General features: G+C 36.9%; 1 protein-coding gene across 1 annotated transcript; it reads left to right on the top strand.

The window, feature by feature from the left end:
* On the top strand, positions 1–27,015 carry LOC145691119 (uncharacterized). Its single transcript, XM_081766840.1, has 3 exons — positions 1–116; positions 5,703–5,824; positions 25,078–27,015. The coding sequence occupies exon 3, from the start codon at positions 25,136–25,138 to the stop codon at positions 26,918–26,920; it is 1,785 nt and encodes a 594-aa protein (XP_081622966.1). The 5' UTR covers positions 1–116; positions 5,703–5,824; positions 25,078–25,135; the 3' UTR covers positions 26,921–27,015.
* The last annotated feature ends 513 nt before the right edge of the window (positions 27,016–27,528 follow it).

The following is a 27,528-nucleotide window of genomic DNA, read 5'->3' as shown; positions in this document are numbered from 1 at the left end:
CATGGACTTTAAAATAAATATTGTATTTCATTTTAAAATGTAGCGAAAAAATAAATTCTAATTAATTGCTTTGTTTGCAGTACGGATTCCTTCGCACACATGATGTGGAGAATCAGGTAAATTTTAATGGACTTTTGTAGCTGATATATATATATATATATATATATATATATATATATATATATATATATATATATATATATATATATCGTCATCTAAATATATCGATAATTATAAATTACTTTTAAATTTCTATATTTTATAATGTTTTAGGTTAAATCATTTGAGTAAAGTTATAAAATCTATAAATATAATTTCAGCCCGAGCATAATGAACGAACTTAAAACCCGGTTCATTTAATGACAGTTGTAGCATTGTCTGTCTTGATTGGAGCATTGTTATATAGTGGACGAGTTCAACGCAAATGTTTAATGACGTTCGACCCTAGCCACAGCAGCTAAATACACAGTTGTGATTGGTTGAACTCACCCGTTTCTCACCACTTAGCAGTGTTGCCACAGTCCTAGCTCTGAAGTGGGCTGAAAAATAGTACCAAATTGAAACAAAAAGGGCTGAATTTTATACCAGTGTAATACACGGCTCTATAACACGAAACTGAATGAGGTAATGTTCTAGAACAGTGGTGTCCAATTATAATGAGCCTGAGGGCCATAACCGTCTTTACTAGTAAAGTGGAGGGCCGCAGTTTAAATAATAATAATAATAATAATAATAATAATAATAATAATAATAATAATAATAATAATTATTATTATTATTATTATTATTATTATTATTATTATTATTATTATTATTATTATTATTATTATTATTATTATTATTATTATTATTATTATTACGCTACAAAAGAAAAATATAGAAAAAGTATTTGAAATATTATATACCTATTCAATATGACAAATGAGGGTGACTTGCAGCGTTTACAAGGGGTTGAATATCTACATTTATTTCTGTTGTTGTGAGTAGCAGGAAATGTAAAAAAGAAGAATCTCCAAGGCAGCTTCTGAAGCGATTCTTCACAATTTTCATGGTAGAAAATGCACTTTTACACAAATAAGTGCTATCAAACATTGACGCTCTTTTCCGAACGAACTCACAGTTTTTAGGGAAAGGTGTTGCCGTGGATGTCCGCGCCTTTTTGTTGTACAGAAGCGCTAAATGGATGCGTTATTTCGAAAGAAGAGTGCGGAAATATTAAATGAATGAATGAAAATAATATCAGTAGGGCTAATAACAATTGCGAATCGTGAGAGCTTTGTGGGCCGCAGAAAATGGTTTGGCGGGCCGCATGCGGCCCGCGGGCCGCCATTTGGACAGCGCTGTTCTAGAACAACCCCTCTCTTCTAAAAGCACAAATCAACGTGTCGATATAGATCTATAAAATGCAGAAATGTTCGGATATCTTTATATTCGTCAACATGGCGTCACTAACAAACAACTTAGTCCTCTAAGCCAGCAATTATGTCAATGTATTTTTTGTGCTATTATCTTTTGGTGTAGAATCTTTGCTATGACACAAATTATAGACTTTCTTGAGCACACGCTGGTCTTCTTCAGAATATTCAACACTTGATTCAATGTGTTTGTGTGGTTCTATTTTTTTTCTTTTTTTTAAGGTTCGTGTGGTTCTATTCTTCCACCACACTGCTTCCTTCTCGTCTCCTTCACGCGCGGTGCGCATGCGCCCACCTAGCGTCATTTGTATCCCAGTATAGTTCGAATTACGAATTTTCCACACAAAGTTCCTAAGTGTTAAGCGGTGCAACGCCAAAGGATGCAAGTTCAACAGCATTTTTTAAGAGTGCAACACACAGAATAAGTAACGTGAAATGCAGGAAAAATCTTACTGACACTAGAAAATGTGACAAGTATTTGTTAAATGGTGCTGAATTGGGTAGAATTGTACCAACTTTTTCACAAAAGGGGCTGAAAATGCCAGCGTGGTACCAACGGGCAGATGAATGACAAAAAGGGCTGAATTTGGTACAATTGTACCAAGTGTGGCAACACTGCCACTTAGCATACGTATAGTACAAATCAAACGCCTGCTGCTGTCGGTCCTCGGGGCCAAGCGTGCTAGTGACGGAAGTTGGTTTTGGCGTGGGTTCAAATTCGGCCAGGGAAAGTTTTTTTAATTTTTTAAAAAAATTTTCATAACACCTTTACCATTGAAATAAGATAAAAATAGTACTCATTTGTCCTCACATGTAATATATAATGCATAAAAAGTGATTTAAATCAAGAAGCATAGCTGAGCGAGCGTCAGCGAGCGAAGGGGGTCATAAACTCCTACAGGGCCCATCTTATTGCACCTTTACCCCCATGACAATACCACGTGATATTACGTCACACTCGGGTGGTTCAAATTCGTACCTCACCCCTTCCTTGTGACCAAAATGTGTATTTTTTTAGGGTAATGCGTGAAAAAAACATCACTCATGTTCTTAGGAAACGTAACCCAAACGTAATTGTCTTTATTTTTTTATCAACATACAAAGTGACAATTTTCTTCTATTACTATAATACACAATACATGTATCAGAAGGTTTGGACAATCGCAAACTGCAACCAATCAGAAACGTGTATTTAGTTCCTATGACTAGGGTCGAGCGTGAAAGAAATTTGGGAGCAATCGATTGAAATAACTGACGCAACTACACAGTTGGAAATTCTACCTTATTTATTCCATAGATGGCACTGTATGCTTTGACAGCTTATTATCAGTGGTGCGACATTTGAGTATCAGATTGGAAACTTTCTTAATCCTCGTATATGGGATGAAAATTAGTTATCTCTTTTACGCTCCCCTTTCCAGCTTTTATATGATAGTTTAGTAATTAATCTTATTCACATCTCCAAAGATCTCGTTTATATTGTGTACTCATCCGAACTTTTTCTGAAGTTTCCTAACGTTATGTTAATTAAATTCTTTGAACGCATATTAGTTCGTTGTTTCCATGACCATTTGCAGACTCAAGCCTTATTTCGACTGCACCAAGTTGGGTTTGTCCCCAAATTTAGCATTTTAGAATCCCCTGTTGCGTCTCGGCACTTCTATATATAGTTAGTTTAATCAAGGCAATCCATCCTGATTGGTCATATTTGATCTCGAAAAGGCATTTGATACAAGGACTAGAATCTTTTATATAAGTTATATTCCTTTTATCTTCCTCGCTCTTACATCAGAATTAAACATTCCTTTCTCATAGCCCGATTCACATACATCTCGATTAACAATGCTCTGTTCTTGAATTCTGGCGTTCCTCACGGATCTTGTCTCTCACTCCTCTCATATTTCTTAATATGTATCCGACTTATCCAGCTGATGGTACCACATTTCAGGCCGTCGGACAGACAATTAATTCTATCCAAATCACCTTTAACTGGCTATTAATGCTCTTGTTGATTAGTGCAGCCTCTGGCACTTGGCAATCAATGTTACGAAAATACAAGCAAATGTATCCTTACCACCTGCACGATGAGCTCGTGTCTAGCGAAACCCTACTTGTATCGCCTTCATTCTGACCACTCACCGGTCACAATCCATAGTACTCTTAAATATCTTGGCATTGTGTTTGATTCCAAGCTTACTTGGACGCCGTATCTTCTCACTGTCATCTAGAAAGCCAAAAACCGACTGAATTAACTCAGACGGCTAATTGATACTAAATGGGGTCTTTATTCTCATCTCGTCCTCAACACTTACAAAGTTTTACAGCGTTCCGGTTCTAGCTTATGGCCAGACAGCCTGGTTGTCAGCTCCTCATAAATAGTATCTGAAGTTAGCAATTCTCGAACGTCATGCATTTCGTTTAACCTTTCGCATCCGTTTTCTCCATCCGACACACCCTTTCTATAATGGTATTCATTTTTCTACGCTATTATCTTATCTAGAGGCCCTACGCTAAAACTACATTAGAAAACATATTGAAGCTGCTCATTCCATATTCTTGAATATTCTCTAAAATAACAGACCTCAACATTCCTTTTGTATATTATCCCACACCTCTACAGCATCTCATGGCCCTGTGTCATCTCAACATTAACTGCGAGAACATTAATCCAGAAGTTTTTGACTTTATTATCCTGGAACGGTTTTACCACTCATCTATTCATTTCATGCACAGTACGCCATCTACTAACAGGGCTTCCTTAATCTTCATTAGTTCCTGCGACGCCGCAGGAACAGAAGATAACAGCATTCGACTCATTAATCTTATCTATGTGTTGTTGCATCGTTGCATTTCATCCTCATATCTTCCACCATTACCGCTAAATTCACTACCGTCTAATCACCTGTTCGGACCTTATGGGCTTTGAAATACCGTAAAATGAAATGAAATCTTTGAGTTTTACGTCCCACAGTTATGCCGGTTAGGCTAAAGGAGACGGTGATTATGAGAAATGAATGAAATGGTGGAATGAAGAAAGTGGGAGGAAACGGGAGAACTCCGAGAAAACCCACGCACACGGTGTTTGTCCACCACAAAGTTCACTTGACGGGGGTTGGGATCGAACCCGGGACCCTAAGCACCAGAGGGGAACGCTCTACCACTGTTCACCGCGACCCCCCTTATGGGCTTTATGCAGAGTTATTCTGACGCGTGCTTAGTGCCATACTAAAGAGTTCGACTAACACATGTTTCCTGCAGTAATGAAGCCTTTAGTATGACGCAAATCATACATCAAAACGACTCTGAATAAGGCCCTATGCCTTTATAAGTCTTGATGTATCCAAATCATTGCAATGTGTCTTGGCAACGCAATGCAGGCATCGAAGTTCCAGCAAGACCATGACTTATATGCCAAACACAATGTCTCGACCTACTAAAATTACAACTGAAGAATGACCTCATTGAATTGATGCTCATTCGTATGAGACTATACTAAATAAACAGACCGCCTCACAATACAACATGCTTCCCTTACTTACTCACAGCACCTACACCCTCTCACGATACAACATGCTTCCCTTACTCCATTCTCTTACCGAGGAAGTGGCCCCGCGTAGCGTAGTAGCTAACGCTCTCGCCTTCGGTGCGAGCGATCCCAGGTTCGATTCCCGGTGGGGACACTCGGTCGAAACTATAAAGCTTTCTCAGACCAGCCATCTTGAATAAGGTTTAACGGGATTTTCCTCATTCACACCAGGCAAATGTCGAGGTGGTATCTAACATATAGGTAACAGGCCGCTTTCCTTCCTTCCCTTCCCCCGGATAGTGCGCTCGTCGAGGGACGTCATCCCTCAAAACGTGACGGGCTAACATGGCCATAGATGCCGAAAATCCAGAAATCTAAATCCTAAATCTCTTACCTAGGAAAGGGCACAATTCTTTAAACGGGTAAATGTAAAAATGAAAATATTGTAGTAATTTTGGACTCATACTCCGCACAGTAACATTTGCAAAATCAGTGCCCGTAACCCTCCAAGCAAACCACACCTCCGCTGTTCAAACCCTTTTTACTATTTCCTCTATCGTGTTACTTGGTGAAAGCTCCAATGTTAGTCATCTTGTCAATTTCTCTTTTGTTTTGATAAATAAACGTTGACATTTTTCTAATTCTTTTCTTTAATTTATATTTATTGACTCTTGTATTGACGTCGTAAGTAACTCTTACAGTTTACCTTTTAACGTAAAACTTGTTTGTTTGTTCTAACGCATTTTACACTTATTTTACAGGAATCGGTTCATCTCAGTTTGCCATTATCTTTTACACAGCTAGAGCAATACCCATGTTATACTTTTACCATATAACTGACAACAGTCAATGGAATGCTAGGAACTCGGAAACGACAAACGAGGTATATTTTTTTCCATAATTTTAAGAACTGTATCTAAAATAATAGTAATAAGAAATTGTTCATAGTCATCTTTCAGCCCTTTAGTAGGCCATTGTTATGTAGAAGAATTAGTACATTCAGCAAGTATTGTTTCCTCTGTCCGAAGTGAGGAAAATATGAATTTTGCTGATTTAACTTCCCTCAAAAGCCGTCAATAAACTAATTCTTCCAATCTTCCTGATAGTAATGTTGTCAGCGGCTCGAGCGGTCCAGCTCACGGCTCAATCACCACCGACCCGAGCCTACAGGTTACCCAACCGAGCCGGTTCGAGCCTTCGGCTCAGTTGGGCCAAACCGAGCCGAGCCGAGCCGATGGCTCACCCCAACCCAGCCAGCTCGAGCCGATGACGACTCACCTGATCCGAGCAGAACCGAGCCGATGGCTCACGTGAGCCGAACTGAACCTAAGCGATGGTTCACCTGAGCAGAGCCGGCTCGAGCCGATGACTCAGGTGAGCCGAGGCGGTTGGCCGCAACATCGTCCTGATTAACAACAGATAAAAAATACAAGTTCACTTAGAAATATTTTTTCAGTTATTGATAAATAGATGGAAATAATAAAACAAAACAAGTCTCCAAATAAACACAAATGATGCCTTTAAAAATTACACAGATGCTGTTACACGACCTTAAAAATAATAGGAAATGCAACACGAAAGCCATCATTCTTTCCTCGGTTGTGTCATTTCAAAAGATTACGACTTCCTGTTTAAGAAAGAGAACTTGCATTCTCCTAACCCCTGTCTATCCTCATAACATAATTTAAAAATGATTAATTTAAGACATAAAGCCTCTGTATTTTTCGCCTATTTATAAAGGTATTATAAAGGTTGGAAAACTGCAAGACTCTCGCAAGTGGGTCTCATTCTTGCCCGAGTCTTGCGGACTTGGACTTGTTTTTGCACACTTGATCTTGGTTTCGGTCTTGCATATAAATACTCGGTCTTGGTCTTCGAATGAAGGAGGTTTCACCAAAGTTAGCACTCTATCAATTCCACACAGTCATACATAGGACTCACGCTCATATGACCTCAACCTCCAGACTGGAGGTAGAGGTCGATTGGTAGTTGGAGTTCGGACGTTGAGGTCGAATGGTAGTTGAGTTCAGAGGTTGAGGACGATGGAGATCAATTGATTGTTGGAGTTGGATGGTTGAAGTCGACTGGAGGTTGAGAGCTGGTTGCAGTTCGGAGGTTGAAATCGAACCGAGTGAAGGTCGAGGAATAATCAGAGTTTGAAGGTTGAGATCGTAGTTTCCTGGAACTAGTGTTGTCAACGGTTCGGCGGCTTGGCTCATGGCTCAGTCACCACCGAGCCGAGCCGAGCCAACAACTCACCCAACTAAGCTGAGCCGAACCGAGCCAATGGCTTATCGCAACCAAGCCGGCTCCAGCCGATGGCTCACCTGAGTCAAGTCGATGCCTTACCTGACCCAAATCGAATCGAGCCGGCTCGAGTCAATGGCTCAGTTGAACCGAGCCGAGCCGGAGCTCGAACTGAGCCGATAACTCAGGGCTCGAGCCGAGCTGGTTGACACCACTAGCTGATAAATTACTGGATACAATTGTAAGAATACATTTTAATTTCTGGAAAACCATGTGTCAACTAGTTAACCAGTTGATCAAAACCACGTTTCTCAGAATGGATTCACTTGCTCTTGTTTTCGACAGATTTCTTAGATTCTATCGCAATATGCTTTGCTTGTTGATGCCACCAGAAAGAGTCATTTTCTTTGGTTATATGTTCTCACAATTTCGACACGGAATGAATATACTTAACCCTTTACCGGCCGAATTATTTAACAGCATCCAAAAAATTCCTTGTTGTGCTTATACGATATAATTTTGTCTCTAGAAACTAGAAAATAATCATTTTGGAAAAAATTGATGCACACTTTCCAGAAAAGGCAATGTGTATTGAAAATCACATTGGACGGTAAGGTTACATATACTGATAAATCTACATATACGGATACGTTCCACAAATCTTCATTTATGCTTGAAAAAGTACAAAGTTTATCTGCTGTAACAATAAAATATATAAATACAGAGACTCAGAAGAACACTTCTTTGTACATTTGTGGAAGGAATGTATCCCAGTCATGTTCCAGGAATATATTCGAGGAACATATTCCAGACATGTTTCGCGAAATAGGTCTTCTTGTTGATGATGCTACACACTGAGTTGTTCCATTTAGTAGTACTCGCATGACTTGAGGCAAATTTGGACTTTGACCCCGACCTTTGTGACGTCATAGGTCAAAGGTCAATGACCTTGGCTCGCAGTCAATGACCTATGGGTACTTTGGAACACCCACTCTAGATTTTGGTAGGGGTACCTAGGCCCACCCCTCAATTTTGGCAGCGGTACATAGGACCACCCCCTTAAATTTGGAAATTGCCAATCTAAAAATTGGGTATGGTAGCCTAAGACCAGGGTATGTACCTCTATCAGTATTGGGGGTCTATGTCGTTACCTTTTATGGCTAAAAAGTTGCCAAATATTCAAATTTCGGAGATTTTTGACCTAATTTATCCCCTTTGATGAGGTGTTATTACCCTATATGGTTATATGGGCGTATACAGAGAGATCTATTACCTTTCATAAGATATGAGTATATTAATGCACCCCTTTAAAATTTTGGGAGGGGTACCTTGGCCCACCCCTTCAATTTTGGAAATTGCCCAATATAAACACTTGGTATAATAGTATAGAACCCTAGTATGTATCACTATAAATTTGAGTGGTCCACTTCGTTCCCTTTCATGGGTACAAAGTTGCCAAATTTTATTACAACCACGTGTTTGGTTTTTTGGCCCAATTTATCCCCTTGGATGAGGTCCTATTACCTTATATGGTTATACGGTTATGTATAGGGGTACATTCCATATCATAAGACATAGGTGCATTTGTTCACCCCTTTAAAAATTTGGGAGGGGTACCTTGGCCCACCCCTTAAATATTAGAAATTACCCATTTTATACATTTGGTATAATAGTATATGATCCTAATATATATTACTATAAATTTGGGTGGTCCACCTCGTTCCCCTTTTAGGGGTACAAAATTGCCAAATTTTAGTACAACCACGTGTTTGGTTTTGGTCCAATTTATTTCCTTGGATGAGATCCTATTACCTTATATGGTTATATGATAATGTATAGGGGTCCATTCCCTACCCCCTTAAATTTTGGAAATTTTCCAATTTAAGCATTCGGTATCATAGTACATGACCTCAACATGTATCATAATAAATTTGGGTGATTCACCTTGTTCCCTATCACAGGTAAAAAAATTGCCAAAGTATAAACATAAGCAATATGTTGTACCACGTGTTTGGTTTTTGGCACAATTTATCCCCTTTGACGCGGTCTTATTACCGTATATGGTTATATGGTCATGTATATAGGTTCATTTCCTATCATAAAACATGGGTACATTGATGCATAATTTAAAAATTTGGGAGGGGGTATCTTGGCTCATCCACTCAGTTTTAGAAATTGTTTAATATAAGCATTTCGTATTATATTACAAAACTTCAATATGTACCACTATAAATTTGGATGGTCCACATCGTTCCCTTTCATGGATAAAGAACTACCAAACATCAAATTTCGGAGGTTATTGACCCCTTTGATAAGGATTTAGCACGTTATATGGGTATGTACAAAGGTTTATTACCTTTATATGTTTATGTTCCCTTTTTAATTTGGGAATTATCAAATAACAAAATTCGGTAAACGGTTTCGAGGACCCATTGTGAATGTTGGTGTTCCTCTTATGGCCAAATATTCAAGATTTAAAGGTTATTGACCTATTTTATTTTATTGATACGGCTTTATTATTGAATGAGTACAGGATTTATTACTTTTTTTCATAAGACACAGGCGTGTTTGTGTGCTAATCGTAAATTTTGGGAGGGGTACATTTCTTATTGTCATATCAATAATTGGTAATTATTCTTAAAATTGGATGGTATGTTATTCATTGGGTAAATCATTGTCAGATATTAGTATGATCACGTGATCAGTTATTGACCTATGATGGGATTAGGAGCCCAGGATTTTGGTACATTGAAACTTTGTAGGATAATTTGAGAATTGTCAAATGAAATTACGTCATTGGTTTTGATTATTCCAGCCTATGGACCAAATATAAACGTAAGCAATACCATGTACCACGTGATTGACCTTGATAAGGTAGTGTACAGGGATCCATTTCCTTTGTTGTGGTACTTCTTAAGTTTGAGTACACACTTGTAGAAAACAGTTGGTTCTACTCAGGTAAACAATTGACGGACATTATTGACCTTATTGAACATATAATAATATGATTAATTCTAAGATTTAGGTATATCGAGAGAAATATTCTTTAAATTTGGGAATTGTGATAAACAGAATTTTAACATAAGGCGCGAAATTTGAAACAATACATTGAAGTTTAGTCACAGCTCATAGTCTAAGATCATTGGTGATGATTGATTGGACCTTGAGCTTTAGAAATCTGATAGCTAACCTTATTGAATCTTATGACTCATAGTCTCAAGGGAATACCTGCTACAACACTGAAATTTAGTCACAAGGTGATGTAATCAGACACTGGTAAACTTATTGTTGTTGCAATTTAATTGGTTGATCACTATCTTTCGTGCAATCTGATTGATTGATGATTTTCAAATCTTTGCTGCATTCAGTTTTAAGTTTTGTTTAACATTTAAAAATCTCGGTTTCGTTCAACATTTTGCACTCATTGATAAATATGATCAAAACCGTTTATTTGTTAATCGAATAGTTAAAAACCGGATATTTGACGGTTAACCGTGAAACGTAAAAATATTTTATTTGAAATTTTTGTTTGAATTTTTTTTAGAATTTTGTTTGAAATTTTTTTACTACTTTTGTTTCAAAATTTTTTGAAATTTTGGTTTGAAAATTTTATGTTTGAAATTCTTTAAGATTGTGCACTCATTGATAAAGAACCGGAACTGTTTAGAACATAAACATCTGGCAACATTGTTTTTCATGATGCAATAGTACATGTCAGAACGTGATAATGCAACGTCATCAGTTTTGCATCATCGTTCGAGTTAGTATTCATGATAACGTCATCATGACTACTTGTCTGTAGTTTCTAAAGACACGTAATGTGATGAAATCATTTACCAAGAGTACTGATTTACAACAGAATGTACCTTATAGAATCTTAGCTAACCAAATAATCCCTACAAAGTTTGGATTAAGAATCGTAGTGAAGCTTGAAAATGATAAGAATATAATTTTAGCAGCAAGATATTTACCCATGGAAGCATCAAAACAAGAACTGTTACGTTTCTTAAATACTGGATCTGTATCTTTATGTTACAAAGGATTCTTGGGTGGAAGTCATCAATTTCAATTTAGTACACAGTTTCATCTGTGAATTTGGTTTCGTCAGCAATTGTGATAAAATCAGGAATTTAAGCGTCAGCACATTCCTTTTCTATGACGTTAGACGTAGCTGTATGCTGAAATCTTTAATCACAGAATGCGATCTATGAATTTGGTTGGTCAGCATGACGTCAGCAAATGTGATGAAATCATGAATTCAAACGTCAGCACATTCCTTTCCAATGACATCAGCAATAACTCTATGAAATCAGCAAATACCGTGCAGCCCATGAAATCATTTGAGCAAGTGCGTTTCAGCAGGAAAGTTGTGTACTTCTACCGATAAAGAATTCCTCTTTGCAAGCTATTATCCAATAAATATATTTCAAACAAAACATGTGATGTACATTGCATGTCCCTCGCAACATGGTGTATCTAACGCAAACGAAATGGAGCAAATTCATCAATGTATTCCACTGTGTTAAACATGCAGTGGAAGTGTGCAACAAAACAAGTATATTCCTGAAAAAGTACTATTTTGAAAAATGTGTCATGCATATTGTACAACATGTATCTAGATATTGTGATGGTTGTCAACATCGTTCGTGGGTGCATACCTGTATTGATAAACAGTTTATTTGTGATGAAATGCACATTGAGTTTCCACATATTGATATTGCAATAGACTTTAAAAGACTTCAATTGGAATTAAAAATATATGCTAAACACAAAGTAGTGCAAGAATTTCAAAATACATTGTATCGACAATATCCAGATCCTGTATCTGGTATGGATGTATGTGATTAACCAGTGCAGTGTAATAAAATGATCCATTTTAATGATTTGTGTTTTTCATTTCAAATACAACCCCATATTCTGTGTACTACTGCATCATGAAAAAACAATGTTGCCAGAGGTTTTTGTTCTAAACAGTTCCGGTTCTTTATCAATGAGTACACAATCTTAAAAACATTGAAATAAAAAATTTTCAAACAAAAATTATCAAACAAAAAATTTTGAAACAAAAACATTTACAAAAAAATTCAAACAAAATTTCAAACGACAAATTTCAAACAAAAATTTCAATAAAAATTTTGAAAAAATACAAAAAAATTTCAAAAACTTTTTCAAACAAAAAATTTGAAACCAAAAATTTACAAAAAATTTCCAACGAAAAATTTTCAAAAAAAATTTTCAAACCAAAATTTCAAAAAATTTTGAAACAATAGTAAAAAAATTTCAAACAAAATTCTAAAAAAAATTCAAACAAAAATTTGAAAAGAATTTTTCAAAAAAAGTTTCAAACGAAAAAAAATTTCAAACCAAAATTTCAAATAAAATATTTTTACGTTTCACGGTTAACCGTCAAATATCCGGTTTTTAACTATTCGATTAACAAATTAACGGTTTTGATCATATTTATCAATGAGTGCAAAATGTTGAACGAAACCGAGATTTTTAAATGTTAAACAAAACTTAAAACTGAATGCAGCAAAGATTTGAAAATCATCAATCAATCAGATTGCACGAAAGATAGTGATCAACCAATTAAATTGCAACAACAATAAGTTTACCAGTGTCTGATTACATCACCTTGTGACTAAATTTCAGTGTTGTAGCAGGTATTCCCTTGAGACTATGAGTCATAAGATTCAATAAGGTTAGCTATCAGATTTCTAAAGCTCAAGGTCCAATCAATCATCACCAATGATCTTAGACTATGAGCTGTGACTAAACTTCAATGTATTGTTTCAAATTTCGCGCCTTATGTTAAAATTCTGTTTATCACAATTCCCAAATTTAAAGAATATTTCTCTCGATATACCTAAATCTTAGAATTAATCATATTATTATATGTTCAATAAGGTCAATAATGTCCGTCAATTGTTTACCTGAGTAGAACCAACTGTTTTCTACAAGTGTGTACTCAAACTTAAGAAGTACCACAACAAAGGAAATGGATCCCTGTACACTACCTTATCAAGGTCAATCACATGGTACATGGTATTGCTTACGTTTATATTTGGTCCATAGGCTGGAATAATCAAAACCAATGACGTAATTTCATTTGACAATTCTCAAATTATCCTACAAAGTTTCAATGTACCAAAATCCTGGGCTCCTAATCCCATCATAGGTCAATAACTGATCACGTGATCATACTAATATTTGACAATGATTTACCCAATGAATAACATACCATCCAATTTTAAGAATAATTACCAATTATTGATATGACAATAAGAAATGTACCCCTCCCAAAATTTACGATTAGCACACAAACACACCTGTGTCTTATGAAAAAAAGTAATAAATCCTGTACTCATTCAATAATAAAGCCGTATCAATAAAATAAAATAGGTCAATAACCTTTAAATCTTGAATATTTGTCTACAAGAGGAACACCAACATTTACAATGGGTCCTCGAAACCGTTTACCGAATTTTGTTATTTGATAATTCCCAAATTTAAAAGGGAACATAAACATATAAAGGTAATGAACCTTTGTACATACCCATATAACGTGCTAAATCCTTATTAAAGGGGTCATAACCTCCGAAATTTGATGTTTGGTAGTTCTTTATCCATGAAAGGGACCGATGTGGATCATCCAAATTTATAGTGGTACATATTGAAATCCTGTACTATGATACCAAATACTTATATTAAACAGTTTCTAAAATCGACTGGATGGGCCAAGGTACCCCTCCCAAATTTTTAAAGGATGCATCAATGTACGCATGTCTTATGATAGGAATTTAACACCCTCTATATGACTATATAAGGAAATAGGACCTCATCAAAGGAGATAAATTGTGCCAAAAACCAAACACGTGGTACAACATATTGCTTATGTTTATACTTTGGCAATTTTTTTACCTGTGAAAGGGAACAAGGTGAATCACCCAAATTTATTATGATACATGTTGAGGTCATGTACTATGATGCCGAATGCTTAAATTGGAAATTTCCAAAATTTAAGGGGATAGGGAATGGACCCCTATACATGATCATATAACCATATAAGGTAATAGGACCTCATCCAAGGGAATAAATTCGGTCAAAAACGAAACACGTGGTACAACGTATTGCTTACGTTTATATTTTGGCAATTTTGTAACCCTAAAAGGGGAACGAGGTGGACCACCCAAATTTATAGTAATATACAGACTGTCCCACAATTCGTGTGTAAATTTTCATTTCATAGTACTCAGAACTGGTAAAAGCTAGAACTGTGAAATTTGCAGGCAGTTTAAAGGAAGGTCAGAAGATTTGTCTGATAGCAAAACGAGATCACGGGGGTTATTGTTTGCGGAGTTACAAGGTCAAAGGTCAAAATGCGATTTTTTCCTTATGGAATTTCAATGTTAAATAGGAGTCTCACATGTCATTTTTTTGAATATCCATCTCCGGTAGCAAAAATTGGTATATCGACATAAATTCTGATCCGAAACGATGTGATAACGAGAAATATGGGCAATCGTGACCCGGTGACCTCTGACAGGTCATCTGTGACCTTTGAGGAAAAAGCTCCCTTTTCAACAGCTTATTGTACACAACTAATTCAGTTGAAGATATTGTAATGTTAAAAAAGATATGCACAAAGGATCTACCGAACATCCTTTTTAGCAAAACGAAGAGGTCAGCAATATCATCAGAGGTCAAAGGTCACGTAGTTAAAATGTTATATTTGATGTGTTAACAAATAAGAAACTGTAACATTGGAAATAATGCTTTGAAGTGCCATAGAACACATGCATAAAGATCCTTCCAACGAGTGTGTATGGGCATAGGGAAAAGGGCATCATAAGAGGTCAAAGGTCACGCAGTTAAAATTTCATGTTTGAAGTGTTAGCAAGTATGAAACTGTGACGTTTGAAAAATGATTTGAGCTACCATAGAACACGTGCTTAAAGGTGATTCGAATTGGTGTGTATGGGCATAGCAAAAAGGTCAAGAATGTCATAAAAGGTCAAAGGTCACGTAGTTAAAATATCACGTTTGATGCGGTAGAAAATATGGAACGGCAACGTTTGAAAAACGATTTGATGTGTCATAGAATACATACAGAAAGATCCTTCCAACGGATGTGTATGGGCACAGGAAAAAGATCAAGAATGTCCTTAAAGGTCAAAGGTCACGCAGTTAAAATTTCATGTTTGATGTGTTAGCAACTATAAACCTGTGACGTTTGAAAAATGATTTGAGCTACCATGGAACACATGCTTAAAGGTGATTCGAATTGGTGTGTATGGGGATAGGAAAAAGGTCAACAATGTCATAGAAGGTCAAAGGTCACGCAGTTAAAATGTCATGTTTGATGTGTTAGCAAGCATAAAACTGTGACTTTTTAAATACGGATTTGAGCTTCCATAGAACACATGCAGAAAGTTCCTTCCGAGGGGTGCACATGAAAAGGCCAATATTGCCATAAGGTGAAGAAGCCTAATTTTGTAATTCAAATCGTGCAGGCAATGGTAGGTATGTTTCTGTGATGTTTAAAACAATGAATTGAACATAGTATGAGTTCCACCTTTTGTTAATTACTTAGCTTTGCAAAACTACATTCGAAATGTTTTGTTTTTCTTATTGAAACATTAATAGCTATTTACTGCACAGAAATATTTGAAATATTGTCTTACCTGTACAAGAAACACTGACGTCCTTGTAGACTGTAAATCTTTTTAGTACTTTGCAATTTATTCTACGTGATCTCCGTGATGTGCTAAACTTAAGTTCCTCTGTGTATAAGAGTCTTTGTGAAGATTTTTTCAAGACTGTCTGGAGTTATCTGTTCAAGGGCACGCTGTATCGATCGTCGAAGTTCTTCAAGTGTTAATGAAGGAGTTTTATAACTTATTGCTTAAGAAAGCTCCACAGAAATAAGTCGCATGGGGTTAGATCAGGTCTTCTAACTGGCCACTCAACATCAGAAACTATACTTATTAAACGGTTTCCAAACCTTCCTCTTAAAATTTGTAATGTTGCCCTAGTACGATGTGCTGAAACACCATCCTGTTCAAACCACATATCATTGTGTGGATCAAGATTTAAGCGATCAAGTTCAGGGAAAAGAAATTCTCGCAACATATTTTGGTATGTAAGTTGATTAACGTTTTCTTCGAAGAAAAACGGCTCTATTACACCAGTTGCTGTTAGTCCCATCCACACTATAATACCCCTTTGATCTGGACAGCATTCAATTCTTTCCGCCGGTGGACTGGGTCCCAAGAACCATTCACGTGACGAAGACACCGTTCTATTAAAGAAAAAAAAAACAGCTTCATCTGACATAAGTTGAAATAAAAACATGGGATTTTCATTTAATTTGTCTATCAACCAGTTACAAAATAAAATACTGGCACCGAAATCATCATCATGTAATTTATGTACAATCTTCATACTGTATGCCTTAACCTCAAGCACACGCAATATCCTACTCAGCGAACTTCTTTTAACGTTGGGTGCAACTTTCCGGTTACGGATTGATTTTCTCAGTGAACTAAGCACAGAACGAACCACTTTGCGTTTAGTAACCTCGGTAGAGATCCTTACAGGTGGTCCTGCCTTTCGTTGTCGCTGAGAAATATGTTCCTTGGTAAAACGGTTATTACAAAACTGTTTGTAAAGATGAAGAATTTGGGTATTTTCACCCCACCGTGCAAACGCCTTTCTCCGCGTTTTTGTAACCTACTTCCTACTAAGAACTGTAGGCAAATCGGCACGTTGTTCCTTTGTTAGAGTATCCATTGTGACTTACACAATTACACACATACACACACACTTCCAAACACATAGGTCTATGAGTATAGGGGAAAAAAAGAAACACAACACACCTCACAAGACACACAAGATTCACAACACACTCACAAGACACTCAAGATTCACAAACTCATTTAATTTTAAGCTCAACTCCACACTCCACTGCCTCACTGTCTCTGTCCTACCAGATTATCATTCTAATAACACCAAACCACCCTTGTGAACAAAACATACTGATTATTTGACGTGAGTCCAAAACATAAGCAGATCGCGGTTATGCTTCAGTCACGAAAGGGTATAAATAAACGATAAGAATGCGTCTCTTCCTACATATGGGGAAGCAATTTATTTCCAGTAGAATTATTTTTATTTTCTTCTCAATTTCCTAGGTAAGCATTAAGGCAATATTAAGGCTCAATATTTATTTTTCATGAGAATACGGGACATCTTTGTTCTCCCCTCAAACTTCACAACACAATGCATTGCTTGGAAACAGTTTATTTTCAATGCATTATCCTATTTGATATGGATACAAGGAAATAACGAGCAATCTGTAGTACAGTCTGTTCTCAGTTTTTTTCTTTTTCTTTTTCTTTCTTTTTTTTTTTGAGAACTGATTGATTTGCATTTACGTGATATTTTTATTGGAAAATGTTACCCAAATAATGTTTTTCAGAATCGATTAGACGAAAGAAAATCGTGTACCCACTATGCCCTAGACTGTCCTGCACACAATACTGCGCATTCCATAATGACTTCCTAAAATTAAGTATTCTTGTTATTTAAAAAAAAGATTTCCAAGAGCCCAAATAAACATTCTTAATTTTATATACCATACCAATTAAATTAGTTCTCAAACATTGCCGTCTCATACTTGCCAATATACGAACTATAAACTTCTTATTTCGTGACCTTTGACCTTTTATGACATTGTTGACCATTTATTATGCATGCATTCCATGGCCACTTTTTGCATGTATTCTATGGCAAGTCAAATCACTTTTCAAACGTTACAATTTCATATTTGCTAACACATAAACTATGATGTTTTAACTCCGTGACCTTTGACCTTTTATGACATTGTTGACCTTTTTCTATGCCCATACACTCCCCTTGGAAGGACCTTTCTGCATGTGTTCTATGAGACCTCCAATTATTCTTTCTAACGTCACAGTTTCATACTTGTTAACACATGAAACATGACATTTTCACTGCGTGACCTTTGACCTTTTTATGACATTGTGACCTTTTTGCTATGCCCATACACACCAATTCGAATTACCTTTAAGCATGTGTTCCATGGTAGCTCAAATCAATTTTCAAACATCACAATTTCATACTTGCTAACACTTCAAACATGAAATTTTAACTGCGTGACCTTTGACCTCTTATGATGCCCTTTTCCCTATGCCCATACACACTCGTTGGAAGGATCTTTATGCATGTGTTCTATGGCACTTCAAAGCATTATTTCCAATGTTACAGTTTCTTATTTGTTAACACATCAAATATAACATTTTAACTACGTGACCTTTGACCTCTGATGATATTGCTGACCTCTTCGTTTTGCTAAAAAGGATGTTCGGTAGATCCTTTGTGCATATCTTTTTTAACATTATCTTCAACTGAATTAGTTGTGTACAATAAGCTGTTGAAAAGGGAGCTTTTTCCTCAAAGGTCACAGATGACCTGTCAGAGGTCACCGGGTCACGATTGCCCACATTTCTCGTTATCACATCGTTTCGGATCAGAATTTATGTCGATATACCAATTTTTGCTACCGGAGATGGATATTCAAAAAAATGACATGTGAGACTCCTATTTAACATTGAAATTCCATAAGAAAAAAATCGCATTTTGACCTTTGACCTTGTAACTCCGCAAACAATAACCCCCGTGATCTCGTTTTGCTATCAGACAAATCTTCTGACCTTCCTTTAAACTGCCTGCAAATTTCACAGTTCTAGCTTTTACCAGTTCTGAGTACTATGAAATGAAAGTTTACACACGAATTATGGGACAGTCTGTATATTAGGGTCATATACTATTATACCAAATGTATAAAATGGGTAATATCTAATATTTAAGGGGTGGGCCAAGGTACCCCTCCCAAATTTTTAAAGGGGTGAACAAATGCACCTATGTCTTATGATAGGGAATGGACCCCTATACATAACCGTATAACCATATAAGGTAATAGGACCTCATCCAAGGGGATAAATTGGGCCAAAAAACCAAACACGTGGTTGTAATAAAATTTGGCAACTTTATACCCATGAAAGGGAACGAAGTGGACCACTCAAATTTATAGTGATACATACTAGGGTTCTATACTATTATACCAAGTGTTTATATTGGGCAATTTCCAAAATTGAAGGGGTGGGCCAAGGTACCCCTCCCAAAATTTTAAAGGGGTGCATTAATATACTCATATCTTATGAAAGGTAATAGATCTCTCTGTATACGCCCATATAACCATATAGGGTAATAACACCTCATCAAAGGGGATAAATTAGGTCAAAAATCTTCGAAATTTGAATATTTGGCAATTTTTTAGCCATAAAAGGTAACGACATAGACCCCCAATACTGATAGAAGTACATGCCCTGATCTTAGGCTACCATATCCAATTTTTAGATTTGGCAAATTCCAAAATTTAAGGGGTGGTCCTATGTACCGCTGCCAAAATTTAGGGGTGGGCCTAAGTACCCCTGCCAAAATCTAGAGTGGGTGTTCCAAAGTACCCCTAGGTCATTGACTGCGAGCCAAGGTCATTGACCTTTGACCTATGACGTCATAAAGGTCGGGGTCAAAGTCCAAATTTGCCTCAAGTCATGCGAGTACTACTCATTTCCTGCGTGCGGAATTGATGTTTCTGGTTGCTTGGTTTATGTACCTGGTTACTGGGTTGATGTTCCTGGTTTGTTTCAGAAGAATTGGGATCATTAGTTTCGCTTAAGTTATCTGCAACAGTAAATGAGAACAGGTTATACTATCCATTCGAAAATGTAATTATGAATTTGTCATAAAAAGAACATATAGACATTTGAAAAATATATGCGTATCTGTTCAGTTTTGTACATTACAAGATATTTCTAATTTTCAATTGTTACTAACAGGCAGTCCAATCAATGAGCCTGTATCATATTATGTAAGAAAAAGAAATCAATTTCATATATATCAGCATAAAGCAGAGATGTTTACTCGTATAATAAATAAGGTATCGGAAGAACAAAAAAAGTTATACACAATCAATTTATATATCATATCTGATAATTCTATACATACTATATACATATTTATTCAAAAAATATTGAAACAAGTCACAAACAATTTATGTGATTTTCAAATCACACACCTCAATTAAGTTTTCTTGGACTAAAATCTTTCTCTTTATTATCAAGACTTGGTAGCATTGGATTTTGAAAACTGAAGTGAAAAAATTAGCATACCCTGCTCCAGCGAAGGAAAACATAGTCTTAATGCTCAGTGTGGCTTTAAAATCACAAACCTCATTTTAATCAATTTCTCAGATGCTATTTATTTTATCAAAATACAAGTTAGGAATTCGTGTTCTTTAGATACATACCTGCAACAGCAAATTTTCTTCCCTTCCGCTATTCGTTTATAACATCAAAACAACACAACTAAAAATCACAATACTACTGGTCGCTATACACGGTATAGACTCTGCAACAAATGACTCTGCACTTGCGCTAATAGTTCATTAGTGGTATAGTAGAGGCGCTGACTCTTGAAAGGAAGTTCGTACATTCAAGAATTCACGAAGAACCGCAGCAAATTCAACACTAACATCACGTCAAGTGTTATGACATAGTTTGTGACTTGAAATACACTATGGCCGGTACAGGGTTAATTGAAATTTAATACATAGATCCTCTAATTTTTATTTCGAATTCCACAAGCTCTTAGAAACAGGTACGCAAAGAATTGAAAATTATTTTGTTGAAAATTGTTTTGTTTTTGTTTCGTTTTTTTTTTTTTTGTCTCTTGTTTCTTGTTTGTGGTTTCCTTTCCCTCCCTTATTCAAATCCCCTTTCACCTATTCCAAAATGCAAAACAAATAAATTAAAGAAATAAAAGGCAATGATGATAACCCGTGCCGGTTTTAATTTTCAGATACCGGTTCTGAAAGGCGGGCCTGAGCCTTAAAAAAAAAATGAAAATTATGTGTGAGATATGGATGGTATTCCCATTTACCTTTATGTTTGCTAAAAACTTTAGCTCAATTGCTAAGAACTTTAAAGGGGGTGCCTTGGAAACCATGTTTCAGTATTTGTTTCCTTTTTGGATGTCGCTTAGATTAGTTAGCTGCAGTAGCGTCTCTTGAGGGAAGTAACTCCTAAAACTTTACATTTTGTAGCTACAACTTAACCCTACAATGCATAGTGGGACAAGATATGTGTCATAGTGGTAAATATGATCTGTGCCTCACCAGTTACACGAAGGATATCCAGGCGATGTTACCGAAATGCGCTGGACATTGTCTTCTGATACAGTTTCGCGACCACCACCGTGCTTTTTAGCCACTGAACCAATCGCCAGGAAATTCTGTTTCCATACTCGAATTGTTTTCGCGATAGGAGATACTCTCTGGTATTTCTGGCAGAATCGTCGTTGAACTGGGACAATGGAACCAAGTTCTGCATACCACCACCTACCTGCGCTTTTTCTGCGTTGGTCGCCATTTCACTGTTCCTGCTGCCACCACCACACCTGGCGAGATTTTTCGGATCGACAAATTTCTAACAAAACTCTTATGTTTCTTCTATTGAATTACACTTGGAAAAGAAAGAAATACACATACATTAATTTACCACCAAGAAATGAAAAAAGGGCGATTCAATTGGGACATCCTGTATATCGATTGAATTACACCATTTCTCTCTTTTCATTAACATTAAAACCGGAAGTGGTTTGATTTCAGCCACTTCGGGTTTGACTTAAGGGTTAAGAGAGAATATGCTACCTTTTCTTACAACGCTTCTCTCTCTACCTATTACTACTTTTGTTCTATAGCGATCAACGATAAAAACTGGAAGTGGTTGATTTCTACCACTTCTGGTTTGAATACCTGCTCCAAAAAAATCTCTCTTCCTAACGTTTGACCCTCTACATACATTTTCACCAAATTTCGTGATGATTGGTCAAATAGTTAGTAGTTCTTGAGACTTTCTGTCACCGAACGGACAGACGGATAGTATAAAAGAGTACATAGAGAAAGAAGTTTTGGTAAACTGAGCTCCTTCAAAATCAGAGACACATTTGGCCTTCTATTCATTCTGCATACAAATTTAATTAAACGTGTTTCTGTGGTGTCGCATACGGAAAAATGATGGCAAACTCAAATTATGAGGGAGGATCAGAAACTAAGGTTACAAGGCTGATATTTCTGGAGTGAACGAGAAGTGTGCGGTAATTTTAATAAATGAAGTTGGCAACTGTGCGGAGTTTCAGCCACCTACGGTGCTAGTTGTAGGTAAACACAAATGGCGACTCGTTTGGAAAATTGGTCTCGGGAAGTAGTTCACTCAACTATTCGATTTCTGTGGGCGAAACGTGCCACGGCGGCTGGTAAATGTTCACGGAGAGACTGTAATGTCTCGTCAGGATCTCGCAGAATGGTGTTGAATGTGACAATGCGCCCCGCATACAGTCCAGAAGACCACCATGCTGTTGAAGTAGTTTCGCTGGGACATTGTTGACCATCCTTCCTTTACCCCAGACCTCGCTCCAAGCGACTTTCACTTGTTCCCGTACGTGAAGGACCTCCTAGGAGGCCGTCGCTTCGCTTCAAATGAGGAGGCGCAATACTTTGTGACAATGTGGCTGAACATGGAACATTATTTTTATCAGGAGGGAATCCTCAAACTTATACCACGATGCGATAAGTGCCTCAACCGATATGGAGGCTATGTCGAAAAATAACCTAATGTATGTACTATCTGTTCGCTGTATTGGTTGTATGAAATAATATATATATATACGTTTCACTGCAGACTTTGTAACTTTATATTCTGATGACATCTCGTGCTTATGATGAAGTGTTTGATACAAAGCACTCAAAGAAAATGATAAGAAATATACAACGAGAAAAACCATAACCACGATGTTTGAGCATCGTAGCATAAATCATAATACAGAGAAATCCCTAATAGCATGTTGGTTTGCAGCAAGTCTTGCACAATATTTGATTTTAACTTGCTAGACTTTCCGTGCACTATACACCTGCTGCAGGTCTTTTGAAAGAGTTACCCGCAAATGTCGTAATTGGATTTTCACTTGCTAGATTTTACTTGCCTTGGAGGCTTGCTGCAAATTTGTAGCAAGTGTCAGTTCTTGTTTCTACCAACAGGAGGCACAAAAGCCTAATCTTAGAAATCTCTCCGCCAGGCCGCCATTTCTGGTAGGTGCGAAGTGTATGAAGCATTAAAACAAGTGGATAATTAAGATAATTACGTAAGCATCCAGTATGTAGAGATAGTTTATATTTTAAACGTGTATTGTTTGATAGTTGAGAAAATATACTGTGTGATTGTTCGTATACAGTAAATGTTCGGTTTGTAAAAGCTATGCAATACAATGCAAGTAAATACCTGCAGAAGACTTACTACATTCACTTGCTGAAGACCTGCTGTAGACTTGCAATGCAAGTATGTACTTGTAGAAGACTTACTACATTCACTTGCTGTAGACTTGTAGTGCAAGTTGTATCCTTGTAGAGACTTGCATCAAACCTGCGCAAACTTGCTGCCGACTTACTGTGCACTTGCAGTAGGCTTGTTGTGCAAGTAAACCCCTTGCAGAAACTTGCTTTGCAAACTTAACATACACTTGCACTGCAGACGTGCTGCAAGTTCGAAGAGCGTCAACTAGGAAGTTTGCATTAAACTTACATCAAACTTGCAGACTTGCGTCACAAGTCTGCTGCAAGTTTGCCAGATTTGAGTTGCAAATCTGCTGCAAGTTTGTTGCAAGACATTTTTGCTATCTGGGATAAAGCCGCTCATATATCGGGTTGTCTAAAAGGTATAGAGCCGTGGATGTCAAAATTGAGAAAACATTTATTTTGATTTGAAATTACCATTATGAATCCAGATATACACCATTTTGTTCTAATACCTTCTGTTATTTTTTGCCGCAACATCATAATCTCGTGCCGTAGAACGTCAGTAGTTTTTTTTTAAATCTAGCACGTGGTTCTCGCAGTCCCCTTTTGAAACTAACTTAACACCATACAGAGAGTTCTGCAGAGACCGAAAAAATGATAGACTGACGGTCCATGATCAGAACTATTCAGTGGATGCATTAAAATCTCCCAGCCGAGTTCTCTCAATTTCTGACGGATGCTCAAGAATGTATGCGATTTAACATTGTCGGCATGTAACACGTTCATCGCGTTTAGAAATTATAATGACCAACGTGCACAATAGCAGAACATAAAACTGTATAACTTAACAAGTAAGTGATTCGGTGACCCAATGAGGACGTAGATGCTCAGCTGGAAATAGAGCACACACAAAAAAGAAAAAGAAAATCCTTATCAGACTTATACTCTCTCATTCACACCATGTTTCTAAATTTAGTGCGAATGGACACTTTAGAACAAAACAGAGTATTAAGTTCTATGAAATATTTAATGAAACTATTTCTTTTGAAAAACAAATCCAGTTATTGAATTCGGCTAAATAAATTACTACAAACTTAGGTTATTTTGTAATTCCTCAAATTTTTTCTTCAACAAACTGGTATTACTTTAACAGAATTGACCGTGAAATTGTAAAATGTAGCGCAGTTTAGCGGAATCTTTACTCATGTTACCTTATGTCTTATTATACTTATTATAAGAATTGTAACGCTTTTTTTCCATAGCTTCTAGCTTCAACTGTCAGCTCTCAAATTGCGTTAGGATTAAATCGTTACACTCATATATCCTTAGATTTGGGACACTAACACAATTGCAAAAGGCTCATTATCTTTTAGACTACCTGATACGAAATAGAAAATTGATAAACTTTTTTTAAAAATGATTTATTCTCAATTCTTAATATGAATACTTTTCAGGTAGTTGTGTGAGATATGAAATTGGCCTTTCCAAGCTGAGTGATAGTCATATTCCAAGATGAATTTACGTGAAGAAGACGCACCTAAAGAAGGATCTGATGGAAATGTTACAGACGTTGCCAACACAAAGGTACCTCCCTCAGATAGTGCTCAAGCGGGTGGCTCACCACCTGTGGGTGGTTCACGGTTCCATCAACCAGTGCAGCTATTCTCCCCCAAGTCTTCAGCCGTTCCTTCGTCCATGGTAACGTCGACGCCTAAGAAGTCTGACGTCACTGGTCCACATTATGGCTTTCAGCCTAAGTTCTTCGCTGAGGATATTAAGCCTCTAAGTGAAATAATGCCTAGAACAAAGAGATATTTTGAGCTTCCAGAAGGTGAAAGAACTGCTCCCCCTCCTCGTACAAAAGAAGCTACAGAAGAAGAGCCTCAATCTCCAATTCCAAAGCAGCTTGAACGCATCTTTTCCAAACTTCAGTGGATGAAAGAAAACCCGCCTTTCGACACAAGGAAGCTTGAACGAAAGGAGGAGAAGAGAGTTCAACCCCCTTATCCACAAGTTAAGTCACTCTTTGAAAAGTTTGCTGAGATGAAAGCAGACACTGGACCTAGGCTTCAAAGGAAGCCAAGGAAGAGATATTTCCCACCAATTGAAGGGATTCCTCTACCTAGTACGTCTACAATAGAGCCTATTCCGAGCAAAACTCAGTCTCCTAAAGGTGTAATTTACAAAGAAAAATTCTTTGAGCCCAAAAGCCCAACCCGTCGCAAGGAGCTCGGATATGACTGGGAACCCAAAGTCGAAACAGAGTCTGCTCCGGAAGAACCAGAAACTCCGAGGAAACCGCCTGCGCCCGACCCTCAAAGGGAAAGGTTGTACAAAGAACTTTCAGCTATAGTAAATCTATATTTATATCGTAAGTATGGAACTCCAATCCCAAAAGACGATTCCATTGCTGAAAGAATGCTCCAAGAGAGTCACCAGAGACAGTTAAAGACTCTCTCAGAGATATACGCTGAGACGAAAAGCGAGCGAGCGAAAGGTCCCCTAAGATTACAAGAACGCTATGAGAAGTTTCTCAGGACAATACCACATTATATAGAAGGTGCAAAGGACAGTTCGTATTCTCCACAACTGAATGAAACTCTTAGTTCCCCCTTTGAAACGAGGAGAAAGCTGGAATTCTCGGGAAGTGAGTCAACAGAACTTTCAGAGACAGATTCTGAAGAAGAATGTGACGTGACCCCGATCCATGGCCAATCTGGTGTGTTTAACAAGGAGATGTTAGGAGATTCAGTTGGAGGTATCAGTAATATATCAATTGTTGAAAGATTAAACAGTGCAACTAAAAAGATAATGCAGGAACAGGCCAAAAAGGATTTTAAAGTAGCTTTAGATTTTTATAAGAGAGAATGGAAGGAAATGTATTCTAAAGCACAGGAACGAGGGGTCGATCTGAGTGGTATTTCTGTACTAAGTGCGAGTAGCGTAAAGGCAAGCCAGAGTCTAAATGAATTAATTACAGAAACGGAAGAACTAGACAAATCTCCTGACTCTGCCGCGGAGACAGAACTGAAAACAGCTGTAAAAGGTCTCGGGAAAGCAGCATACGTTACTCAGCTACGTTCAACAACAGCAGTTGCCGAAATAGCTGCATCAGCAGCACCTCCAGAGATGGCTGAAGAAGCAGCTGCAATAACTGCCAGAGACTACCAGATCCATTTCCTGGAAGAATTTGAAGATAAAGTGAAAGATATTTCTAGCATAGCAGCAACTCCAAAAGTGGTTTCTGTTGTTGGATACGTTGGTTTAACCAGACCACGATCGCAGAAAATAATCTGATGTTTACAGAGACACATATTCTATCAGTTTGTTGTAGTTACTAGAGAAAATAGTAATGTCTATGGATACTTTAGAGCAGTAAACGCTACAGTATATCTATAGTCTTTTCTTTTCATTGTTTGACATGATAATATATGAACAACAGCGAAAATAAGGTCATAAATATAGTTGCAAAAGATTTTAAGTACATTGCTTAATGGGAATAGCGACATATTTGGTCCAGTTATTATGCGGTAACATGAACTGTATTCCGAAGAAGAAAGATCCTCCCTAACCCTGTATGAATTTTTAAAACAATGTACTTGCGTTTTTATACAGGAAGAAACCAGAACTAGGGAAACGTTTTTAGAGTGCTATAAGTATTTAAAAAATGACCATAAATACATAACTTTTTCCATAATGAAGAAGAACCCACACTGTAATCAAAATTTAAATTTTACAGAGAGTTTTAGATTTTATAAGCTTCTGCTATGTTTAGAATTCTACACGTTCAGTAACTTAAAATTAATATACATGTAATTCTCTACAATAGTGTCTATTCTACACTTTTTCTTAAAAAAAAAACAAAAACTTATGAACTGTTTGGAAAGATGAACTATTGCAATTCT

This window comes from Thermobia domestica, chromosome 7 (genome assembly GCF_964235325.1).
Source record: "Thermobia domestica chromosome 7, izTheDome1.hap1.1, whole genome shotgun sequence".
In the NCBI taxonomy this organism is placed as follows: Eukaryota; Metazoa; Arthropoda; class Insecta; order Zygentoma; family Lepismatidae; genus Thermobia; species Thermobia domestica.
This window is presented reverse-complemented; position numbering and strand designations above follow the sequence as displayed.

Excerpts from the sequence above, each read along its gene's own strand:
- LOC145691119 (XM_081766840.1), top strand. The coding sequence starts at position 25,136 with ATGAATTTACGTGAAGAAGACGCACCTAAAGAAGGATCTGATGGAAAT.